At 48.9% G+C, this 20,447-nt stretch overlaps 2 protein-coding genes across 4 annotated transcripts; one reads left to right on the forward strand and one right to left on the reverse strand.

Moving 5' to 3' along the window:
• Positions 1 to 427: 427 nt before the first annotated feature.
• NHP2 (NHP2 ribonucleoprotein) lies at positions 428 to 4,431 on the forward strand. The gene is made up of 4 exons (XM_067732653.1): positions 428 to 727; positions 940 to 1,009; positions 3,309 to 3,414; positions 4,077 to 4,431. The coding sequence occupies exons 1-4, from the start codon at positions 568 to 570 to the stop codon at positions 4,200 to 4,202; spliced, it is 462 nt and encodes a 153-aa protein (XP_067588754.1). The 5' UTR covers positions 428 to 567; the 3' UTR covers positions 4,203 to 4,431.
• An 898-nt stretch (positions 4,432 to 5,329) lies between these two features.
• Positions 5,330 to 19,837, reverse strand: RMND5B (required for meiotic nuclear division 5 homolog B). Of its 3 annotated transcripts, XM_067732650.1 has the most exons (11): positions 19,820 to 19,837; positions 19,540 to 19,661; positions 15,216 to 15,378; positions 12,075 to 12,220; positions 11,806 to 11,946; positions 9,221 to 9,321; positions 8,872 to 9,038; positions 7,749 to 7,914; positions 6,230 to 6,332; positions 5,984 to 6,138; positions 5,330 to 5,896 (listed from the first exon to the last, which is right to left on the reverse strand). In XM_067732650.1, exons 3-11 carry the CDS (start codon positions 15,352 to 15,354, stop codon positions 5,833 to 5,835), a joined length of 1,182 nt encoding a protein of 393 aa, XP_067588751.1. In that variant the 5' UTR covers positions 15,355 to 15,378; positions 19,540 to 19,661; positions 19,820 to 19,837; the 3' UTR covers positions 5,330 to 5,832. The 3 variants fall into 3 exon arrangements, with proteins under 3 accessions (XP_067588751.1, XP_067588753.1, XP_067588752.1); XM_067732652.1 differs by lacking the exons at positions 15,216 to 15,378; positions 19,820 to 19,837 and adding an exon at positions 19,790 to 19,811; XM_067732651.1 differs by lacking the exons at positions 15,216 to 15,378; positions 19,820 to 19,837 and having other exon boundaries at positions 19,540 to 19,655.
• Positions 19,838 to 20,447: the final 610 nt, after the last annotated feature.

Genomic DNA, 20,447 nt, shown 5'->3' on the forward strand with positions numbered 1-20,447 from the left:
CAGGACCTGGGACCTGACCGGGCTAGGCACTGCCTAAGGGATCAGATTCTAAGGAGGTTTGGAATCACACCGAGCAGCCTTCCCATTCTTCCAGTCCGGTCGCAGACCCCGCGCTTTAGGCAAGGATCCTGTCGCCTTAAATGTGGTCACGACCCTACAGGTACAGCCTCCTCCTCCTCCTCTTCCTCCCGCCGCCTATTCTGTGACGCCGAACTCTCAGAAGAGCCCAAGCCTGGGTCCCAATGCCTCCTCACCTCCTCCAGGCCCCGAATCCCTCAGGGCTCCGCCCCTTGCCTCCTGAACCCTCTGACTCCGGCCCTAATCCACTCCGCCCCGCCCCGCCCCAGTTATGGGAGTGGCCCCGCCCCTACGGCCGAGGCCCCGCCCCTCCGTGCTGTATATTTAAGAAGCTGAGCGTCAAGAATTGGTCAGAGTCGGAGACCTGAGTTCCTAATTGGTTATGGTGTACTGCCTGCTTCCTGCAGAGCGGCATGACCCGGAAGTGATTCCTGAAGCGCCGGCCACGTGGATTAGTACTTTGGGCACTCGGTTGCCGCGATCGCTGCCATGACCAAAATAAAGGCAGATCCAGACGGGCCGGAGGCTCAGGCGGACGCGTGCTGCGGGGAGCGCACTTACCATGAGCTGCTGGTTAATCTGAACCCCATCGCGCAGCCTCTGGCTTCTCGCCGCCTCACGCGGAAGCTCTACAAATGCATCAAGAAAGGTGCGGCGGGACTTTCCTGGTGGTCCAATGGTTAAGACTCTGCGCTTCCAGTGGAGGGGGCATGGGTTCGACCCCTAGGTGGGGAAGTTACACAAGCCGCGTGGCGTCTTCAAAAAAAAAAAAAAAAAGGTACGGGTGGACGCCGGGGTGAGTCGGGACAGGGCGCGGGTGGCGGGCGGAGGTCCCCTCGACCGATTCTTCTGTCGTTGCAGCCGTAAAGCAGAAGCAGATTCGGCGCGGGGTGAAGGAAGTTCAGAAATTTATCAACAAAGGCGAGAAAGGGTAAGAACCCCCTCCCGCCGGATTTTGCATTTCTAAACGATGACGAAGGTATCCCTGCTACTTAGTAGGTAGTCGGTAAAAGAGCTATGACTCCCCCTCATGTGCAGAAGGTAAATTCCCTTCCGTACAGATGCTGATACATCACTTACACGAGCGCAAAGGGACACCATGGGGAAAGTGAATTCCAGGGGAAGCGAATCGTATAAGCCAGCTCACTTAGGGTAGATCCCAGTTTCATTCATTCAGCGACTATTTACTGACTCCTCTTTTTCAGGCACTATACTATGGCGAGACAATGACAGTAATCAAATACACACAAAATTACAAGTGTCATAGGTAACCATGAAGGAAAAGTACAGGGTGCAGTGAGAATGACTTTATTATCCTACATCTTTTCTTTCTGGCATTTATCAGAACCTGAAACTTATTTGCATTTTTATTCCCTGTATCTCCCACTAGGGCCAGAAAGTAAGCTCTTTGAGAATAGGAAAAAGCCTCTCACTGCTTTACTTTCACAAGTGTCTGGTACATTGTAGGTGCTCCAGAGATAAATAATGCTGGGGGGATTTGATGCTCTATGGAGTCTGACCTAGGTGGGGTAGCTGAGGTCTGAAGATATAGGAATTAGTTTGTGGGCTGGGGGGGAGGGGAGACATTCTGCCAGAAGAAAGTGGATTTCAGGGCAGGAGAGGGTAGTAGTGGACAGAAGTGCTAACTTCGCATGGGGTTTTTGTAAGCCATGGTAAGTTTAGTTTTTGTACTCAGAGCTTTGGAGGCCACTGAGGGTTAAAGCCAGGGAGTGACATAATTATGTTTACACCTTAAGAAGATTTTTCTGGCAACTTTGGAAAGGATCAGAGGTGGAAGAATAGATGGGGAAATTGAGATAGGAGGCTACTGTGGCATAGAAGAGGCGAGGGCAATTTTTGATTGGGTTAGTGATGGCGAGATGGAAAGAATTAAAGTGGATGGATGAGAGGACTTTCCGATATGGAGTGAAGAGGTGTGGATTCCAGGCGAATGGACAGAGGGCACACTCACTGAAATAGTGAATAGTGGAGGGAGCTGGGTTTGTATGGGAAGATCATGAGTTTGGTTTTAGACAAGTTTTTGAGGTGCCTTTTAGACATATGAACCGTCTCCCTAGCAGAAATGTCAAACAGGCAAGTGGCTATAAGGGTTTGCAGTTTGGGAGAGGGTCAGGCTGGAAAGAATAGATTTGGGAGTTGTCAACACATAGTTGGTGCTTGAAGCCTTGGTTATGGATGGGGTCAGCTGGGGAGAAAGTACTGACAGGGCAGCCAAGGACCAGGCTGTGGGAACAGCAGCATTTAAAGGCTACTGAGGAATTCCCTGGCGGTCCAGCAGTTAGGACTCCGTGCTTCCACTGCAGGGGGCCCAGGGTTCGATCCCTGGTTGGGGAACTAAGATCCCGCAAGCCGTGAGGCACAGCCAATAAAATAAAATAAAGGCTACTCAAAGGAAGAGGAGCCTGCAGAGGAGGAGAGTATATGAGGCAAAAGGAAAACGAGGAGTGTGGATGCAGTGCTTTGAACCAAGAGCTTTTTCCTTGTGTTTTCCTCTCACTCCCCTAGGGAACAGACCCTTCCCTCTGTGTCATCAGGGCTGCTGAGGCCCTTGTCCCAGAACCCCAACACTTTCCCAGCTAAGAGCCCTAGCTGGGGATTCTCTGGCAAGCTTTCATTGGATCTGTTTCCCTGTCACTCCTGGGAATGATCCTGGAAGCACTCAAGGCCCTTAAATGTGACTAGTTTTTCTAGCCATCTTGTCTGCCCCATCCCCATCCTGGACTCCAAAGCCATCCCTGGCTCCCCAGCAATAGCCAGCCCCTGTGTATCTGGTATCCTTCTGATTCTCTCGACCTTAAATGCTTTCCCTGTCTCCAGCCCCTCCACGGGCTGCCTGACATGTTCATCATTCAGCTTTCCTCTCAAGTATCATTTCCTGATTCATTTTTTGATCTTCCAAGGAGAGCTGAGCTCTTACTCCTTGGCATCTCTCTCATACCTCATCTGTCCCAGCGCGGTATGCTTTGTCACACTTGGTGGCATTTACTTGTTGCCAAGCAATAGAGATTACCTCTCCAGAGGAATGCACTCACCAAACCAACCTGCATGAATTTCTAAAGGTTGGGAGACACACATTAATAATTGGACTCTTTGAGGTCATGGGGCAGCTTACCCATCTCTGTACCCCCAAGGCCCAGCTCAGAGGCAACACTTACGACTGAAAGAGGGAAAAAGCAAGCTGGAAATGACAGTGGTTTCTCTTATTTCAGGATCATGGTTTTGGCAGGAGACACATTACCCATTGAGGTATACTGCCATCTCCCAGTTATGTGTGAAGACCGGAATTTGCCGTACGTCTATATCCCCTCTAAGACGGTAAGGAGCACGTGTGCCTGATCTTGGTCAGCACAGGAGGGAGGGTGTCTGGGATCAGGTATGTGGCAGCAGGCCATAGTGGGAAGGAGCATGAGCTTTGGAGTTAAGACAGGCCTGGATGGATTCTTGGCTCTGCTGCTTCCTAGACGAGGGACTGCAGATAAGTTACCTCTCTGCACTTCCATTTCTTTCTTGTAAAATGGGAATCCCCTTCTCCATGGACTATGGGAATGAAACAGAAGGTGAACTTGGATATGTAAGTCCTATTAGGTGGGTACAGTTTCAAAGGGGATGTTCTAGGGACCTGAAGCTGTCCTTACCCTTACACAGCAGAGGCCAGGTCTGGGGTCCAGGGAGTGGGGGATGGCAGGGACCTGGAAAGCATAGGCACTGCCCAAGGGGACAGCCCCTGCTGGGCTGGAGCCCTTTCACAGTTGCCATGTGAAACTGTAGGCCCAGTGTTGCTGGACCACAACTCGAAAGTTTGCTGAGTTTAAATGGTGGCAAAATGTTAACATTGACTGACTAGCACATGTCTTAACATTGACACTAGCACTAGTCTGTGGGCTGGATTAGGCTGGTGGATCATCAGTTTGTGACTCCCTGGTATACAGGTTGTGCGGCCTTCTTTCCAAACAGCCCTTCTATTTCCTTCTCTGCAGGACCTGGGTGCAGCCGCCGGCTCTAAGCGCCCCACCTGTGTGATAATGGTCAAGCCCCATGAGGAATACCAGGAGGCCTATGACGAGTGCCTGGAGGAGGTACAGGCCCTGCCCCCGCCCATGTGAAGGACTTAGGCAGCAACCTGGGCACCTGCTCCAGAAGCTGTTGCATTGGCAGCGCACCAGCTGGCTGCCCACATTCATGGCATCTCTCTGGTACCCTGAGGCACGTGTTCTTCCCAGGTGGCTCCAACAGCTACTTCACGGCAGCAAAGCCAGCATCTTCTCCATCAGTGCTATTTTCTGTTGAGCTTCAATGAAGATGACGTGGGAGAAATAAATGCTAAAACTAAAATGTGCTGAGTCTGTGGGTGTTTTTTTAAGCAGCAGCTACTGGTGGGGCTGAGGAGTTGGTGGGGAGGAAAGAGCAGAAGCAGCCTTTCTCCTCAGAGGACCCGAGGACTTCAAGAATGTTCAGTGCTAGTGCTTGGCCACCAGAGCCAGTGCTAGACTCAAGCTGAGAACAGACCCTACTGCCCACCCTGAGCTTTCCACTCCCGCTTCCAGAGTAGCTGGGAGCTGCAGGACGAGCCAGCTGAGCCCAGGCCCCACTTCACCTAAGCCTGTAGCTCCTATGTCGGGGACACCCCCATTCCTCTTTTCTTTTTCCCCAAGAGACTTAAATGCCACTGGGAAGCTGACAGAAGGAATGTACCCACCCACACAGTAAATTTTAAATAGATATATGAAGTTAATTGCAGAACCCCAGGCCATCTCTCCTGCTTGGCATAATGGCCCCATAACCTAATCCCTTCAAACATTTTAGACTTATGGTGCCTTCCTGTTTTCAAAGGCCCAGCACAGGACCCAGTACACACAGCAGCCAAGCTTCAGGCACCCCGGAATAAACTGGAAGGACCTTGGGCTTGAGGGTTGGATCTGGTTTAAACTCCAAGCTCTCTTCTTGATAAGCTGTGAGCCTTTTTGGGCAAGTCACTTCATCTTCCTACATCCCTTCACACTCATCTCTAATAAGGAGGTAATACGATTTTATATGTGTATATGTAAAAGCACCTTGCCCAGGGTCTGCCATCTCCTAGCTTTTTCTCCCAATCAGATGCAGGTTGGGTTCTTTAGACTGGGCTCTGTGGCTGCCATGCTCCCAACCAGCAGCAATAGTTAGGCCATGCCCAGTACCTGTGTGCAGTGGGCACGTGGTAATTCTTAGCCTGTGAAGCTAAAGGTGGGCAAAGTAAGGAGAAGGCCCGTGAATATATTTGCTCAAAGTTATAAAACAACGGCATTCAGTTCTATCCCAGACTATTTACAGTGGGAAATTGATGCATACAGTTGTGAGGCTGTACAGTGGGAGGAATGGACACAAGCCTTGGTGTGGCAGTAAGAGACCTGGCTGAGGGCAGGATGGAGGACATCTGCTGTGCCCGCCAAGTCCTTTGCTTCTCTGTCAGTTGCTACTAAGTCAACAGCAAATATAATGAAGGGGAGACAGAGCAGGAGTACAGAGGCCAGAGTCTCCCTGCCCTTAGAGCCAAGGAGCCAGCTGCCGGATGTAGGCTGCTTCATCTCCCTCCTTGGCCTCTGCCACAGGGCCACTCCAGCCCCTGCCTGTGGTGGCACTCCTCAGCCAGTTGCTCTGAAATGAACCACAGTCCACAGAAGCCAACCACCCCCACGGAGACAGACCAAGGCTCATGGGTGAAAAACCTCTTTCAGCAAAGTTCCTCCCAGGCAGGAATCAGAATATGATGCGTTTCCCATCTGCTGGGTTCTGCTCCATGGGACAGTAGGGACACTTCAGCCTACAAAGGGAGGAGAACCAAGAATGTCTCAGGGGGCCAGCCAGCAGAAGGATCAAGCCAAGGTGGAGCAGAGCACATGGAACTTACTTTCCTCCGTTAATGAGCTTGTTGAGTGCATCTCGGGAGATGACATGGCCACAAATGAGCTTGATGGGAGGGTTGGAATCCGACGTCTGCTGACGGAGGATAGGGCACGCGAACACTGAGTGGTACCAGCACTTCATACCTAGTTCGATCTCAATCTGGGGAGGCCAGCAGAGGTGTGAGTCCCACTTCCCATGGCGGCTGTCCTCCCCAGCACCTCCTGCTGTACCTCCCCCTGCCAGGCCTCACCGGTAACTCATCCTTGTGACTCCAGACCCCAGTGCACTGCCTCTGCTCGATCACAGCTTTAATGTTCATCAGCACTGGCAGCGCCACACAGCCAGAGGCAAAGCTGCAGAACAAAGAGCAGGGGCTGGAGTGACCCTGACCAAGAACCCAGCAGACAGACAGAAGGACCAGCACATTGTTGGAATGTGACTTGGGACAAGGTTTCAAAGTGGCACTTGATCAAACCGGTACTTAAAAATCTCTCAGGTAACACATAAAGCCACATATGTAATCATGCGTCCAACTCTAAAAAGTCATTCTAATGCACCCCCAAATTTGAGAATCTATAATAAACACAAAAGGAAAATCCAGGGGAGAGATAATCTGTTCATCCCAAGCACTGATAAGTCCTTGGTGTGACAGGGACAGTGATGTTTGGAAGGGCCCCATCCTGCCTGTCTACCCCATTCCATTGTCACAGTGCACCTCTGTAACTGCAGTCAACCAGGGCACTTAGATACAGGAAAAAGCAGATTCAGTCCTCACAAGGATTGGGCGGGGGGTGGGGAGCCGACTGGCTGGAGCCTTGGGTACCAAACGCCTACAACACGTAGGGCAGTTGTGTGCAACAGAACCGTCCTAAGGCACCGGTGTTCCCACTGGGAAAGACTGTTCTATAACCAGAGTCTGTGGTAACGAATTGGAGGGTGCAGCCTATCACAGTGGGGCAAGGCGTGAGATTCCACAGCCAGCCTAAATAAAATACACCACTGTGGTGCGGTATGTGGTGGGGTCAGGTCCAGGTGACCTTTAGTCCCTGTGAGGCCCTAGGAGCCTGTTTTCTCATGTAAAATGAGGATAACAGTACCTCTAACTCCTTGGTTCGTTGTGAAGCCATGAGAAGAATATTAACTATAAAGGAGTCTTCTGAGTGAAAACTCTCAGCACATATGACTCAGCCACTCAAGTCTCCCTGAAGGGAAGTTGTGTTTGAGAGATGAGGTGGCAAGAAGGCCAGGCTGTCAGAGGGTCTTGTGATAATCCAGGGGTGAGGTGCAGGAGAAACAGACCTCACTCAAGAGACTATAAAATGGGAAACTTGGGCTTCCCTGGTGGCGCAGTGGTTGGGAGTCTGCCTGCCGATGCAGGGGACACGGGTTCGTGCCCGGGTCCGGGAGGATCCCACATGCTGCGGAGCGGCTGGGCCCATGAGCCACGGCCGCTAAGCCTGTGCGTCCGGAGCCTGTGCTCCGGGAGAGGTCACAGCAGTGAGAGACCCGCGTACCACAAAAAAAAAAAAAAAAAAAAATGGGAACCTTGACCCTGCCATTGACCTTGTGGTGATCCCAGGCCACAACTCTTTCTAAATCTGTTTCTCCAACTGTAGAAAGAAAGGTAATTCCTATCTGGAAGAATGACTAAGACAGCCAGTTTAGGTCTGTGAAGGCACCAAGCACCATTCCTGGACGTGGCAGGGCCTTGGCAAATTGGGTTTCCCTCAACCCACCCACTTGTGCTGCCCCCACAGGGCTGGCTGTACCTGACGCTGAGGGGTGACTCCACAGAAAGGCCCAACAGGGAACAAGCATCGCGCGTAAAGGTCTCACAGATCTCGGCCCAATGGCTGTTGTCCAGGAGGTGGCAGTAGGGTGACTTCTCCAAGCCCAGCCGCAGGTATACCAGACTGCCCATCATCACCTGGATCTCTACAAGGCAAGGGGGCATCAGGGTACAAGGAGGCAGCCTTTTCCCAGGGTTCCGCATCCAGCCCTGTGGTGGCAGGGCTGCAGAGGCAGTATGAGCCCCATGGCTTCCAGGCCCGAGACCTGACCAAATGGGGGTTAAAATGCCCTCTGGCAAAACCAGTTTTCCCTAAAATCCAGTGAGGAAGTGGGGTCTCAGGCCTGCTTCTGTGGCAATCATGACCCCACAGCATGAGGTAGGTAGGGGTTTCAGTTTCCTTCCCATCCTTTCAGCTGCATCAAGGAGTGAGCTCAGGCCAGCGCTCATGTCTCTATTCTCCAACACTAGCTAATCCCCCCACCCCACCCCCGCCTTTTTTTTTTTTGGCCACGCCTTGCGGCATGAGGGATCTTAGTTCTCTGACCAGGGATCAAACCCATGCCCCATGCAATGAAAGTGTGAAGTCCTAACCACTGGACTCCAAGGGAATTCCCTAATCTCCCTTTTTAAAAAGCTTTCAGGAGGCAGCAGTATCTAGCTAAGATTTCATAACATTGCTGGGCTTTCATGTTGTTTATCTCTAAATAAAATGTGAAGTAATAAATGTGAGGGGAGCTAAAGAAAAAAGTTACTAGTAGTCGGGTGGTTACTAATTGTGAACATCTGGAAGGTGAGGCTCAAACAACTGAGGTTTGGAATTCCTACTGTGAGGCAGAGCAGCATGAGGGCACGCGTGTCGTGGGCAGGCCTGATGAGCTCTGGGTGGGGGTGTGGCACGTGGCTGGGGACCAGAGGTGGTGTGAGATGAAGCTAGAAGGGTATGGCAGAGGCGGTGAGGAAGGGCCTTGAGTTTGTAGTTCACCTGGGCGACAATTGGGGAGGGGTTCCCACGCAGCCCCACGTGGGGCAGGGACGGGCAATCCCAGACGTGATATCCGCCAGAGCCCAGCATTGCCCACCCTGGAACTCGGGGCACGTACCCCGCTGGTGAAGCCGAGCAAAGGGTTGGAAGTGCCGGGCGTAGCTGAGGGCCTCCAGCTGCTTCTCAGGGCCACCTGCCAGGAGGCGGATGAAGTGCAGTCGGTGCAGCTTGAACTCCAGGGAGCTGTTGAGCTCGAGCAGACGCTGCCTGTGGGAGACGGCCCATCTGGGAAGAAAGGGGCCAGCTGAGTGTGGAGCTGGTGGGGCGAGAGAAGGGGCCCTGGAAAAGCCTCCAAGAGCCTATGTGAGGCCCGTGAGACAGAGCTGGAGACGTGTCAAGTACGCTGAGTGAGGTGAAGAGCACAGACAAGCCCTGTCCCCCGCGGGCCCACCCAAGGGCCAACGTACTCCAATGCTGGCCCCAGGTCTTGTTCATGCAGAGCTTCCAGGATTCGATTCAACTCCAGGAAAGGCTGCTTGAAATCCAAATCCACATTCAGTGTTGATTCCTAGAGGGAGAGAGAACAACTCACCACTGGAGGACAGCGTTTCCAAAATTCTCTGCTCTACACCTAATAAAACCTCATCCACCAAAGACAAGCTAGAGAGGGCCAGGTTTTACATGAGAAGCCATGGTCTCTTGCCAGACACCTGGACCCCTCTTATTCCCAGTTCAGTTCTGGGAGGCTGAGTGCTACATGCTGGCCTCCCAGAGAGCAGACTGCAAACCCCACCCCACCTGCTGGGGTACTGGAGACCCACACTGAGTAGCATGGAGAGAAAATTATTCCTTTTCAATCCCCCTAATTACATTAAGGGAAAGTATCCTTTATTTTCACTTCTAGTGTGTCTTTAACACCTAACAAGTGCTACTTCGTCATTTTACTAATCTTCCTTTTTAAGAAAGGGATTACCAGGCACTCAGACCTCTGGCTGGCAACCAACTCTACCTAGAAATTAATAACTTCACTTTTCATTGTGTATATATATATATATATTTTTTTATATTTTAAATTTTATTTTATTTATTTTATTTGTGGCTGCGTTGGGTCTGTTGCTGCACGTGGGCTTTTCTCTACTTGAGGCGAGCAGGGGCTACTCTTGGTTGTGGTGCGCGGGCTTCTCATTGCAGCTTCTCTTGTTGCGGAGCACAGGCTCTAGGTGCGCGGGCTTCAGTAGTTATGGCATGTGGGCTCAGTAGTTGTGCCTCACGGACTCTAGAGCACAGGCTCAGTAGTTGTGGCGCACGGGCTTAGTTGCTCCGCAGTATGTGGGATTTTCCCGGACCAGGGCTTGAACCCATATCCCCTGCATTGGCAGGCGGATTCTTAACCACTGCGCCACCAGGGAAGCCCCCATTGTGTGTGTGTGTGTGTGTGTATATATATATATATGTATATATATATTTTTGTTTGTTTGTTTGTTTTGTTTTGTTTTGCGGTACACGGGCCTCTCACTGCTGTGGCCCCTCCCGCTGCGGAACACAGGCTCCGGATGCGCAGGCTCACGGGCCCAGCCGCTCTGCGGCATGTGGGATCTTCCCGGACCGGGGCACAAACCCGCATCCCCTACATCGGCAGGCGGACCCTCAACCACTGCGCCACCAGGGAAGCCCCATTGTATATATTTTTATAGCTACTCTCTTTTTATATCAGGGGCACTGATTTCTAAAATTTATTTAAAGAAGCAACAAAAGCAAAAAATAAAAAGCAGGACTACATCAAACTAAATTAAAAGCTTCTGCACAGCAAAGGAAACCATCAACAAAATGAAAAGGCAACCTACCAAACGGGAGAAAATATTTGCAAATTGTGTATCTGATAGGGGACTAATATCCAAAATATATAAAAACTCATATAACTCAATAGCAAAAAAAAACCCTTAAAAAATGGAGAGAAGATCTGAATAGACATTTTTCCAAAGGAGACATCAAAATGGCCAACAGGCACATGAAAAGATTCTCCACCTCAATCATCAGGGCAGAGCAATGCAAATCAACATCACAGTGAGCCATCACCTTGCACTTGTTAGAATGGTTATTATCAAAAAGATAAGAAATAACAAGTGTTGGCAAGGATGTGGAGAAAAAGGAAACTTCGTGCACCTTTGGTGGGAATGTAGATTGGTGCAGCTACTATGGATAACAGTATGGCTCAAAAGATTAAAAATAGAGCTACCATATGATCCAGCAATTCCAATTCTGGGTACTTATCCAAACAAAATAAAAACACTAACTTGAAAAGATATCTGCACCCCCATATTCATCGCAGCATTATTTACAATAGCCAAGATAAGGAAACAACATAAGTGCCCATCAATGGATGAATGGATAAAGAAGATGGTGTGTGTGTGTGTGTGTGTGTGTGTGTGTAAAATGAAATATTATTCAGCCATTAAAAAAGTAGGAAAATCCTATCGTTTGTGGTAACATTGTGGATGGACCATTATGCTAAATGAAATGTCAGACAGAGAAAGACAAATACCATATGAACTCATATGTGGAATCTAAAGAAGTTTTTTTTAAGAAAACCAAGCTCATAAACACAGAGAACAGATTGGTGGTTACCAGAGGTGCAGGGTAGGGTGTGGGAGAAATGGGTGAACTGTTTTTGTTTTTTTTTAGTTTTAATAAATTAAATACAATTTTTAAAATAGCTATTAACCCATTTAAGGAAAGAATGCATCAACAGAAAGGAGCTGGTCTACAATGGAAGCAAAGTTAAGGGGCGATCTTAGAGGAAACATTGGACTTCCCATGTGCAGTCCAGAGGGGAGGATGCCCTGCCAGGCCAACTGTCCACTGGAAACAGGTCTCTGGGAAGAGGTATCCCTATCAGACAATCAGAGCTGATGACATACATATTTGAGTCATGTAAATAAGCCGACCTGTCTGGATACAAGAAAAAAATAATAACGGGGTCCTAATATAAAGAAAACTACCAAGTAGAAAGCAGAACAGGCAGGTACCAGTGCCTTCCCAGCGGGCTCGTTACCTGGCACAGCTCCTCAGCAACACTCAGCATGCCCTGCTGGTACAGGTGCTCCAAGATGGCCATCTGCAGGATCTGCTGCTGCTTCTCCCGAGAGTCCCACACTGCGTCGGAGACTACACCGCAAATCTCAGAGTCAAAGTTCTGACGAGGATAAGAGACAGGGCCCTGTGACTCAGGGTCTCACTTCTCACACTGGCTTCCTGAGAAGCCCTGCTACACACTAGCAGCAGGTGTTCCCGCCCCCAGTCCGGGGCCACCCACATGCTCACCCTGTCAATGGCTTTGCCCACTCGGGAGACACTGCTGTGAATGTCCTTGTGGTCTGAAGCCAGTTTCTGCACGGTGTCTTTTATCTTCCGGCAGCACTGAGACATCACCAGGGAGAGGGTGGCTGAGAGAGGGGTCCCCTGGAGGGCTGCAGAGAAACACTGGCAATGAGTCAGGACACAGAGGAGAAGACCTTGTCCCTGCCTCCTTATTCTAAATGCCAGCATGGAGGCCGGGAAGCAGCCCTGAACTCGAAAGTGAAAGCTTCTACTACAGGTCCTGCCACTTTTTAACTACATGACTTGGAATTGGTCAAGTGGGACAAGCCGGTTCATCTCTCAGAGTCTTCATTTCCTCATCTGCAAAATGGGGGTGATAGCACTGGCCTTGTAGGTTGCTGTGAAATGAAGATGATTTGGCACTTACTGTGGGCAAGTATTTGGTTTTAGCTCATTTAATCCTCATCACCATTCTATGCAGTGGGCACTGTTAGTATCTTGTACTACAGCTGAGGAAGCTGAGGCAGTAACTTGCCAGATGTCACAGCAGTGATCTGAAGCCCAGGCTCCTCACCACCACCCAGATGGCTCCTTATTATCTTGAGGGAGATACCCTGTGGGAAGGCTTTGAACCGTAAAGTATTGTTCCCATGTTAATGCCTCTAATTAACCCAGAGGACACCAGGCAGGCCAGCGTCCTCCAGGGAAGCACAAGGACATTTCTGGCTCAGGATGCCAGGTTTACAGTGGTGTCCACCCCCCATGGCTGGATGAGCCACATGAACTACCAAGAGCACGTGGGGCTTGGAATAGAGAGGGCAGACAGGGCACGGGTCCCTTCTTCCAGCCCAGCATCTATGTCCCTTCTTTAGATGGCAGCACCTCGGTTCAGGGAAGAAAACACAACCCAGGGAAGGGAACGTGACCCAATAGGGCCAGGGAGCGTCTCAAGCTCCAAGACCAGAAGCCCTGGAAGAGAGAAGCATTCTGCCAGGTTGCTAAACAAACAAAAGTGAACTGGAGTTGCTGGAGCACCATGGCCACCTCAGGGGAGCACTGCTCTGAGAATGAAGCCAGTGTAGATTGAAGGTATCACATGAGCACTTAGATCCAACTGGGCTGGACCTTTCAGTTACCTGAATCTATAAATCCAGCAACCATACCCCCTTTGTTTGTTTAAGCTAGTCTGAACTAGGTTTCTGTCACCTGTAACTGAATGAGTCCTGACAAATACAAACAGGAGGTGGTGGCTGGGCCTACTCCTACTAGGATGGCTATAACCAAAAAGACAGGTGATAATAAGTGTTGGTGAGGATGTGAGGAAACTGGAACCCTCATACATTGCTGGTGGGAATATAAAATGTTGCAGGTACTTTGGAAAACAGTGTGCCAAACAGTGTGCACACAAAACAGTGTGCCAACATTTTCTTCAAAAAGTTGAACAGAGAGTTACCATATGACCCAGCACATAAAAAAAGAATGAAGTACATGGTACAATAGGGATGAACCTTGAAAACACGCTAAGTGAAAGAATATAAAAGGCCACATATTATATGATTCCGTTTATATGAACTGTCCAGAATAGGTAAGTCCATAGAGAGAAAGTAGATTAGTGGTTGCCAGGGGCTGGGGGAGAAGGAGAAATGGAGTGATTATTAATGGGTGGGGGATTCTTTTTAGAGAGATGAAAATGTTCTGTAATTGGATAGTGGTAAAGACTGTACAATTCTGGAAATATACTAAAAACCCACTAAATTGTACACTTTAAAAGGGTGAATTTTAATGTGAATTATAGCTCAATCAAAAAAAAAAGGAACTAGGGGTTACCTCTGGTCAAATCTAAGACAATTTGATCACCAAAATAAATAATAACAGTAATGGATTATAACCCATTGAATAATGTAAGAATTTATGAGTATGAACTTGGAATGAAGGAAGGAAGGAAGGGAGGAAGGAAGGAAGAAAGAAGGAAGGGAAAGCTCCTTTCTTATAGTTAAATGCCAACTAATAAGTGTATAGGGAATGATAGACCAGGAAAAATCACCCATGTTGCAACTAATTTTGTAATGATTGGTTCACGCAAGAATCATCAATGAATGCTAAAACCAGTGGGCAGAGTCTGATAAAGCACAGGAAATTTATATAGTCTCAAAGTACCTCCCCACAAATTACTTATTGATTAACTCTAAAGAAAGAAATATTAACCTTAGGGTGTAGGAACCTGGCAGACATCATCTTAACCAAAGATCTTGATCAAAGTTAACATCACCCATAATGGAACAAGCTGATACCTTGTACCTCCTGATGTGATGCACTGAGAAACACATCAGTTCTGAAGTACTCTTGCCCAAAATGCAAAAAAATAAGGAAACAGCAAACAAATCCAAATCGAGAGACGTTCTGCAAAATCACTGGCTTTAATGTTTCCAAAATGTCAATGTCATGAAAGGCAAAGGCAGGTGGAGGAAATGTCCCAGATTTAAAAAACTAAAGATTAGACACAAGAAACTAAGTGCAATGCTTGATCTTGGATTGGATCCTGGACTGGAAAATAAAATTTAAATGTTTTACAAAAATTATTGGATAGTGGCAAATTGAAATATGAGCTATATTCATTAGGTCATAATATTAATGTCTAACTTCTTGATTTTAATAATTATACTGTACTTACGTAAGAGAATGCCCTTGATCTTAGGACATACACACCAAAGGCTTAGCTGTATGATATCTGCAGCTTACTTTCTAATGGTTTTAAAAGTAAGAATATGCAAGAAAACTGATAAAGCAAATACGGCAACATACTAGCAGTTGGTGAATCTTGGTGAAGGGTATATATGAGCTCTTTATACTGTTCTTAGGACTTTTCTGTAAACTTGAAATTATCTTAAAGTGTCTTAAAGACTCAAAATAGAAAAGCAAATTGAAAACAAAATGAAAGTGAAAATAATCTCAGGTAAATTAATAATTTCCGTTGGGCTTTTTGAAATAGCTCAGAGACTTCCATTGTTCCCCATTGAAGAGGCCTAGGGATCCATGTATCAATGCCCTAACCATCGTCCTTCCAGAACCCTATTATCAAGCAGCCTTGGGGTCTCCTAGGCCCCAAGGGAGGCAGGTGTGGGGCTCTAGTGGGGGGACACCCACCTGCGCTGGCCAGCTCAGCCCGCAGCTGGCCCACGTAGTGCAGCAGCTCCTCCAGGCTCTGCTCACAGTGCTGCCCATAGGTCAGGAACTTCTGCAGGACCTTGTCCACCTCTCTCTCCACACTTGCACACTGCTCCATGGCAGCCACTGTGTCAGGCCCCACCTGGGCCAGAGGGGCACAGTGAGGAGGGCTCCCAGATCCCACCTCACCATTCCCATATCATATATCAATGCTTAGAAATTCCCAGCTTAACATATCTGTACACAGCTTCCATCACCTCCAGCCAGGGTGCCCATTGGAGGTGCAGGTAGGCGTGAGGACGGGTCTTCTGAATCATGGTGAGAAAATTACTCTGTTTTCAACTCTTTTCATTAGAATCCTTGTTCATCTCTTTTTAAAATTTTTTTTGGCTGTGCCACAGCATGCAGGGATCTTAGTTCCCCGACCAGGGATTGAACCCATGACCCCTGCAGTGGAATCGCGGAGTCTTAACCACTAGACCACCAGGAAATTCCCCTCATCTCTTTTTTAATCGGAAAAGAGAGCAGGCCTTGCAGAGCCCTCAGCAGGCAATACTATCTATGCTATCTAAGTAGAAATCCATACATACATCGCATATTCTAATGTTTCATGTATTTTCATATGTTCATTATGGCCACCTCTTCACTTAGTGGATTTGGTTTTCCATATACTATAGTGATAGAAGCCATGAAGGCAGTCCTTGAATGGCTGATGCTTGAAAGCACAGCCTATGGAACAAATGCTGACCACAATGGCCTGAGAGGCCTTGCCCACCACTCCTACCTCAGCCTCCCTGCCGCTTGCCCACAGACAGGCAGCTCATATTCCCTTGTTCCTTCACAGCTCCGTGCCTTGGTATGCTCTCCATCACCCCTCACTTCCTGGACTACTTGAGAATCTGGCCCATCCTTTCCAAGGCAGCTAAGAGGTCATCTCCTTCTGCAGCTGTCCCTAGCCTGCTCTCACCTGGCTCCCTCCACTCTCACTTGGCACCCTTCTATTTCAGTTTTGATCACTGGGTAACGATCTGTTTGAGGGCTTGCCTCCCCCACTAGACTAGAACATCTCTGGTTGTAAAACTCTTCCTCCTCATGGTACCATTGAAGAAAGTTGACTTTTCTTGTCCCACCTTTCCTACCACTAAGGTCCCATTCCTAAGTCCCTTCAACACTGGGCCACTGCTCCCCTCCATTTCAGAGCAGCCTTTGACACTGAACACATGGACAATCCTTAAAATGCTGGTGATAGAGTTGATTTTGCTCCCCATCTTTCCATCTATGGGATTTAAAGTGAGAGGGCTCTGTCAAATGCATCTCTCAAACGTTCAAATCTAGCCAGTTGTTCATTCTCTCAAAGAAGGGTACAGAGTAACATCACAAAGAGAATTCTGTGTCCAAAGTGACCATTGGGATTCTCCCAGTCTCACCAGCCTCTCTTCCCATTCCCACCAGTACTGTTAGCCCTGGCCCCATCATCTTGGTCCAACCTATAGCCACTATCTCCTTATCAGACAGGGGATGAGTAATGGAGAAATGGTACCCAGGGCCTTGAGATGTATTTATGCCCTCCCTCCTATGATTGACACTATCACAGTAGAATTTGTTAATCATGGTGTCTAGAAGACATGCCCCCCTCTTCATGCCCCCTGAGGAAATACCCTATAACTGGAATATGAACCACTACAGGCAAAATATAACAGGGATACCTGTTGGAAATAATATAATAATAATTATTGCTATGAATAGTTAATATTTTATAGGGGCTTATTATGTGACAGGTGCTGTTCTAATGACTTGGCATGCATTAATTCACTTAATTCTTACAAAAGCACTATGAGGTAGGTACAATTATTAGACCTACTTTACGGATGAGAAAATGAAACTCAGATTAAATAAATTGCTCAAGGTCACGTAGCTGGGAAGTAGAGGACCTGGAACCGAAGCTGGGCAGTCTGGCTCCAGGCTCCAGAGTCCTTCTCTGAAGCACAGTCCTCTCTGGACCAGCTTAACAGGCCACCATCTCACCAGGAAAGGAAAGCAGCCAATATTTGTGGTTGGAATGAGTGTACAGCAATGATTAATGATGACAAGAAACAGGAAAGTAACCACAGAGCCTGTGAGATGATCAGCTAGGAAAGATGGCAGTACAAAAGAATGTTTGCCAAGAGTGGGAACCAGAATCACAATTTACTGAAAATAAACACTGCTCAAGAAAGGTTACAACCTCACCAAGGTCAAACAGTATGGCCCTGTCAGGCATCAACTAATACCAGGATTATCAAAGGGAAGCCCAAGTCAGCATCTTGAAATTGTATTAAAAAGCTGAGGGAGGAGATGGGTACAAGAATTTTCATCCCAGTGCTGTGTTGTGGCAGGGAGTTTGAGACAACCCAGGGGCCTACGGGAAGTGATAAGTCAAGTAAAATGTGGGAGATGCACCTATGGAAACCTGGGTAGCACTGAGAAACCATGTTCCGGATATACCCACAGCAACATCAGTAAGATCCCAAAACACGGTACTGAAGGGAAAAAAAAGAAACAAAATGAAGTCCAGGCAGAATACCACTTATGTTTTTAAAAAATATATGCATACAACCAAGGACACACGCAAATAAAAGGATATGTACCAAACACATCAGAGTGGTTTGCTGCAGTTGGGTGGGGGGGGAGGGAATGGGGAAAATGGGGATAAAAGGGAATATGTAAATAAATGCAAAGGAGAAAAAGGGCCTGTGTGGACCAGTTAAATGTACACTGAACTGATAAATGTGATTACCTCAATAAATTTTTTTTTAATAAAATAAACGAGATGGGAAAACAGAACTGCTTGCAGGTATTCCATCCGAAAAGCCCAAGAGGCCAATTCGGCCTGTCCAGGGTTAGCCACTCTCCCTTAATCACAGCCGGTCATCTTCACCAGGCACAAGGATGGATGAGTGTGAGTTTGTCTTCAGGATTAATCCAGGGAGTTTCATTTCCATTATCCTAAGCCCTCCTCCCCAAGGTCTCACATGGACAGAAATTATCTACCAGGGTGATCACCCCAATACAACACATCAGATCCTGTCACCCCTTTATGCATCACTGCCACGGTTTGACATAACATGCCCTTTGCAATTGTACATTTACTTCCTTTGCACAAGCTATTCCTGTGTATAGAGTGCCCTCCATGCTTCTCTGCACGGAGAACACAAGATGCTGTTTAATCATGAAGCCCATGAAGCTCTCAATGAAATCTCCCTGCCTCCTCCTCTGCTTCACAAACCAAACCTCTGTCAAGGGCGCCTATACCACACACATCTGAGTTCTCAGCACTGCGGCACAGTAAACTGCCTATTCACACGTCTGTCTCCCCGCACTAGACTGAGCTGCTCAGGACTGGAGTCCAATCTCATCCTCTGTCCCCTCAGTGCCCAGCCCAGGGCCTGGTCCACGGGGGGTACATCCATTTCCTAACTAGGGGGCCCTGAGCTCAAACTTGTCTCAGTTGGGCAGGAAGAGACATGAGTGCAATACTGAAATCCCCACCAAGGCATGCATCGGGGTTTTGTCCCCAGTCTTCAACATCCTAACACAAGAGGGCCCCTTCTGGGGCCAGGGGAGAAGAAGGGAAGTTTGCGCAAATCACAGAAAGGTCCCCTTTGCCTGACACAGAACTGGACAGCCTCCACCGACCCAACACTTAATCTTTTCACCCCCCATCTCTATCCAGTCTTCACCTGACACATCACTCCTTTGCTTAAAATCCAATAGATTTCCACATACTCAGAATAAGTATGGGAGATGGGTCTGCAAGGCTCTATGTGAGTCAACTCCCAACCACGTCTCCAACTTCATCTCCTACCACTCTCTTCCTTAATGGCCATATTCCAACCACACTAGTTTTCTTAATATTTCTTGAACATCAGTTTATTTCTACCTCAGGGCTTTTTCCCTCTGCCTGAACACTCTTTCAGATCTCCCTATGACTGGGTCCTTGTTAGGGTTTCAAACGCATTTCTTCAGAGATGCTCTCCTAGACCACAGTATCTAATGTTGCCCCCTCTGCCCCACCCCGTAACTATTAGTCTATCATATCACCCTGTTCCTTTTCTTCATTGCACATCTTTATTTCAATTTTCAAATCTTTCTTCTGTCATTAACCAAACCTGGAAGGAGGAAAAAGCCCACCAATCTTCTTGGACTACAGCCCCTGCTGGGAGTTTCACCTTCATTAGCATGCATATTACTGGCAAACTCCTACTCATCCTTCAAAAGACCTTAGTCGAATGCCCTGCCTGGCTCCCACGTCCGCAACGGTTACCTCCGGCTCGGCAGGGTCGCAATAGGATGGGACGTGTGAGTTCGAGCCACTCCCCAGGTAGGGGCGGCTCCCCGAAGGGTCTCTGAGAATGTAGCAGTCCAACTCCCGGCCCTGGCCGACGTCTGAGGAGAAAACAAACCCAAGGGCGGACTGGTGAGGGGGCTTAGTCCCGCGGCTTTACAGAAGACCCGGGGCCTGGGAGCCTGCGTAGCCGAGCAGCCGCCCACCGCGCTCCGCCCTCTTACCGTACCTCCCGGCAGGGAAGCCAGCCGGCTCTCACCTGGTCCCGCAGCCCGTGGCCTGGTTTCCGGCGCCGCTGTCAACGGAACCGGAACCTGCGACAGTTGCTCCGAGGCTCTGGATTCGCCCACTCGCGGCTCCGCGGAGGGGTGGCCGAGCCTCCCCCTCCTGCGCACGAGTGGAGTCGCCCGCAGGGTCAGGGCGGCAGCTGAAAACCGCACCTCCGACCGTCGCGGGGCTGCGCCCGGGCTCCCCCGGGAGCCCGAGGCCGCCGGCCCGGCCCCGACTCTGCACGTCTGATGGGAGGAATCGGAGCGACCCACTCGCTGGCTAGCGGGGGTGCGCGCGGCGGCTCCGCGTTCAGAAGCCCTAGACCAGCAATAACTCTGCCTCCCCCGGTCCGCGCCCTCCCACCCTCATTCAAAGTAAAGACAATACAGAACAACACAATGCATGTAAGGTCCAACAGTTAGGCTTTCCCGCGATGGCTCCTTGATGCCCTTTTTGAAACATCAAATGATGTTTAAAAGAGAAGTCCCCTTTTTTCTACCCCAGCCCTGCTGCTCCCCTAAGTCCATACTTAACACACTGGGCAATTAAATTCTGCTGCGAGGGACTCGGCCCTGCCCTGCTGCCCTAAATTTGTCGCTCTCCTTCCAGAATGGAGG

Source organism: Pseudorca crassidens, chromosome 3 (assembly GCF_039906515.1).
Source record: "Pseudorca crassidens isolate mPseCra1 chromosome 3, mPseCra1.hap1, whole genome shotgun sequence".
NCBI lineage: Eukaryota > Metazoa > Chordata > Mammalia > Artiodactyla > Delphinidae > Pseudorca > Pseudorca crassidens.